Raw genomic sequence first — 4048 nt, 5'->3', positions numbered from 1 at the left:
TAAAATAGAATATATACGAATATGGTGACCCAATTCAAATAACAGTAAAGATAATAAAATGCATGGGATCAGTGATTAAATTGAAATATTTGAAAATATTAAATCCAGAATCAAATATAGACAAATATGATATAAAACATGAACAGTGACTAATATATAACATTTGCAAATTCCATGACCAAATCCGAATATCAAAGGAAAATGCACAATAAACTGAGACAGTGACTAAAACGAAATAAATATAAATATCACAACCAAATTATAATATCAGCAAACATAATATACAAATTAATGACTGAAATGCAATCATTAAAAACTAAAAGGCTCGAAATAAAACAATAATAAATTCATTAAATGGCTTAAATAATGCGGTTACAAAGGACCAGGGACCAAAAGTGTAGTTACCCCGCAAGATAAAAAACACGCTGAAGGTCCCTTGCTGAAACGGCGCCGTTTTGGTTGAATAATATAAGCCCAAAATCGGGCTTAGGTCACTCACTTCTCCTCATTTGCTTGCCTTCGAAAAACAGAGGGGAGTTAGAGAGTTTTAAACTCTCTCAACTCCCATATAAGAGAAAAGAAATAACGCCGTCGACGGTGGCGCTCACGGCGGCGACGACGGCGGCGCACGGCGGCCGGAGATGCCCAACAACCATCAAAAGAATCATCTCAACCCCCACTACTCAAAACCCCACTCCACTTTGCCTAAACACTACCCCAGTCTCCTAAATCTGCCGATTTACCTCTCGAAACAATAAGACACGGTGACCTTTGAACTCCTTGCATGCCTTCGCCGAACCTCCCTCCTCGGTAAGCTTCTTTTTTTTTCTCTCTGTTTTCTTTATATTTTCTTTTTTTGTTCTGAAAACTCCCTCCCCTTCCTTCCTTGAACCCCGAATGGCTCCCCCTCTTTATCTGCCTTCTCTTTTTTTGATTTTATGTTAGCTTCCATGATTTGTGATGATTGAATTTGCTGCCCGAGACACTAGGGTCGACAGAGGCTAGATGTACCTTAGGACATCATTTGGATTTTCTTTTGATTTTTTTCCTTTATTTTTCTCTGATTGCTCTGACTGGTTTGGTATTTGATGGCCTTGTTGTCACTGTGGATGATAGATTGACTCGATGAGAGGTTCGACGGTGGCTTGAGGCTCGGTGATATTCGGCTTGAACGGCTACTGGAACGTTGAAGAGGCACGACGACTGGATTGGCTTAGGGTTGTGAAACCCTATTTACCATCGATCTGGACCGTTGAATGGGTCCAGATCGAATGGTCTATGTTGGTGCGGCGCTGGGATGTTGATACCCTAAGGTTAGGGTTTGCAATCGGGCTGCTGAGTGATGGGTATGGGCTCGGGTCAATTGGGCTTCGTTTGTTGGGCATGGGTTGGCCTGCAAAACAGTGTAATATGTAAATTGTAAGTTAAATAATAATAATAATAATAATAATAATAATAATAAATATATAAATGATAATAATAAAAAAGACCCGGACAAAAACGGGTGTCTACAACACCACGGAACAAAGGCAGGAAGCACAGTGCCGGTAAGGGAGAGACAATGCTTGCTATGCAGAACCCTAAGGTGATGTCATGTAAGATTTTTATATGTTATCACAGGGATTGAACTTTGCATGTTTTAGGTGCATATAGTGAAACAAATCATCTGAAAACCATTTTTTTCCAGCAACTAAGTTATTATCTGGTACATATTTGAATTAACATAACTGGTCAAAGCAGTTCTTTTTACCAACATAATCCCATTATGGATGAATTATAGACTAATGACCATTTGGTTTATGGATGCTAGTTAAGCAAAAAATAATAATGGTGCTATCAAATCATCATATATAGTTGCTTCAGTGTTGTTTAATGAAAATTTCAAAATGCAGGTTAGAATGAAGTTAGTTAACCTTGGACATGCTCAGAGGTGGGTACTTTATGGTCAGGGTTTCGGTTTTTCGATGATACTAATATTCTTGTGATTCCTAGTCATTTAGCGATCTTATATATGTCCTAAATCTTGTGTTTATGTTTTCGTTTACCATATGTCAAAGTTATTTATGGTTTTCTCTACCTAGTTAATATCTACATTGACTCCCTTCATCGTGATTATCCTACAGCCAGGAGACGAGAAAAAATTGCAACCAGAGTACGAATTGGATGGGAAAGACGCCGTGAGAAGTTAATGGTGCAGGAAACTTGCCACTTTGAGTGGATGAACTTGATTGCCGAAGCTTCAAGAAAAGGCTATATTGGTGGAGAAGTGCTATAATGGGATTCGTACAAGATGCTAGATGAGCAGTTGACTAAGGAATGGCTGGAAAGCGTTGAACAAAGGAAAACGATGCCTAGACCAAAAGGTAGCAAGAAAGCACCAAAATCACCTGAACAAAGAAGGAAAATTGCCGAAGCCATTGCAGCCAAATGGGTTGATCCTGTATGTGCTTTCATTTTTATGGATTGTGAGATAACATCCAATTAATCGAACTGATGCGACTTCATTTTGATTTTAATGCTTACAAGATATCCTTGTAGGTTGTAGCTTTGCATCTAAATGTGGGTTTTAATCTCCTAAATAGGAATATCATGAGAGAGTTTGCTCTGGCATGATGAAATTTCATGGCATATCAGAAGGGGCTCAAATAAAACCAATGAGGAAGCCAACAGCTAGTACACAGTCTAAGCAGAGCCCTTCCATGAGGAAATCTAATGAAACAAGCTGTTCTTCTATTAGTGAGACTATAACCCCAATCGAGCGGTTGAGGTTTGAAGAAAAAATAAACCACTTTATAAGGACACCATGGTGGGTTCCAAGCTTGAGATGTTGAAGAACATCACAGCACAAAGAGTGGAGACTTTTCTATGGCAAGTGATTTTGCAAAAATTGTCAGTGAAGACAGCTTTGGTTAAACGAGGAGTAAAGGACATAGTTGATTTGTTATGTCCTTTATGTAAGTTAATGGAAGAGTCCCCTCCCATTTATTATTTTCTTGTTCGGTTGTTTGGTCAATATGGAACAAGTTCATGTGCTACTGGAATATTCAATCTGTTTTTCAAGTAGATGCTAAAAGTTTTCTTCTAGCCTGGGTAGAATTGAGGTATAACTCTGTCATATGGTCATTTATTCCTGGAGTGGTTCTATGGACAATATGGAAAACTAGGAATTCTATTGTGTTTGAAGGAGGGAAACTAGATAATTAGCTGACCCTTATTCCCATATGTAATGGGGTAGGGGGGAGGTAAGATAGTAGGTTTCCCCCAACGTCAGGTTGAGAGCAGCTTCCGTGGGAGACCTCCATATATGAAATGCCCTCCGTGGGACTCGATCCCACGACCTCAAGGTTAAGAACCTTGTGCTCTACCAACTGAGCTGGATGGTCATTTCGGAGGGAAGCTAGATCAAGCTGGAATTTTCTTTTTAGCAAGGTTCAGGCTTGCTTCATGGCTTTTAGCAAAAAATTCTCAGGTTTCTATCTTTAAGGATTGTCTTATTGTTGATCCTTCCTTGGGTATTCTTGCTTACCATATTCTAATCGGATTTTATCAAAGTGTCTGTGGTCCCCTCCTCCCAAGGGCCTTATTAAACTTAATGTGGATGTTGCTACTACTAGTGATTGGAAGAGGAGTGTGGTGTTCTTAAAGACGTATCTGGTTCGATACTAGCATCTTTCAAAGAGCCTGCTGGTCCAGGGCCTCCTACATTGATGGAATTGAAAGTTATCCTAAAGGGTCTGGTTTTCTTTGAATATATTCGACAGAGATATAAGGAAAGTTTGATTATCGAGAGTGATAGTAGGGTGGTTGTTGATTGGGTTAAGGACGTTGTTCTATGTCCCGCTGTTTATGTTCATATTGTTAAAGATATTATTCAAAAACTCAGAGATTGTGAAGGCGTTATTAGATGGGTTAATAGGACTGCCAACCTAGAGGCAGATTCCCTAGCTAAGGCTGGCATTGGTTAATCCTCATGTTATTTTTAAAAGGATGTTTCCTTTTGGGTTTTTTATCTCCTTAAGGGAGTTAGGTGTTGTATTCCTATGTTGAT

At 39.1% G+C, this 4048-nt stretch overlaps 1 protein-coding gene across 1 annotated transcript; it reads left to right on the top strand.

Moving 5' to 3' along the window:
• The first annotated feature begins 2113 nt into the window (after positions 1–2113).
• On the top strand, positions 2114–2844 carry LOC120194963. Its single transcript, XM_039197114.1, has 2 exons — positions 2114–2440; positions 2583–2844. Exons 1-2 carry the CDS (start codon positions 2291–2293, stop codon positions 2829–2831), a joined length of 399 nt encoding a protein of 132 aa, XP_039053045.1. The 5' UTR covers positions 2114–2290; the 3' UTR covers positions 2832–2844.
• Positions 2845–4048: the final 1204 nt, after the last annotated feature.

Source organism: Hibiscus syriacus, unplaced genomic scaffold, assembly GCF_006381635.1.
Source record: "Hibiscus syriacus cultivar Baekdansim isolate YM2019G1 unplaced genomic scaffold, ASM638163v2 tig00117005_pilon, whole genome shotgun sequence".
Taxonomy (NCBI): domain Eukaryota; kingdom Viridiplantae; phylum Streptophyta; class Magnoliopsida; order Malvales; family Malvaceae; genus Hibiscus; species Hibiscus syriacus.
This window is presented reverse-complemented; position numbering and strand designations above follow the sequence as displayed.

Bases quoted from the DNA above. Each gene is read 5' to 3' on its own strand.
- LOC120194963 (XM_039197114.1), top strand. From the start codon at position 2,291: ATGCTAGATGAGCAGTTGACTAAGGAATGGCTGGAAAGCGTTGAACAA. The intron at 2,441-2,582 runs GTATGTGCTTTC...TCTCCTAAATAG, and splicing joins CAGCCAAATGGGTTGATCCT to GAATATCATGAGAGAGTTTG.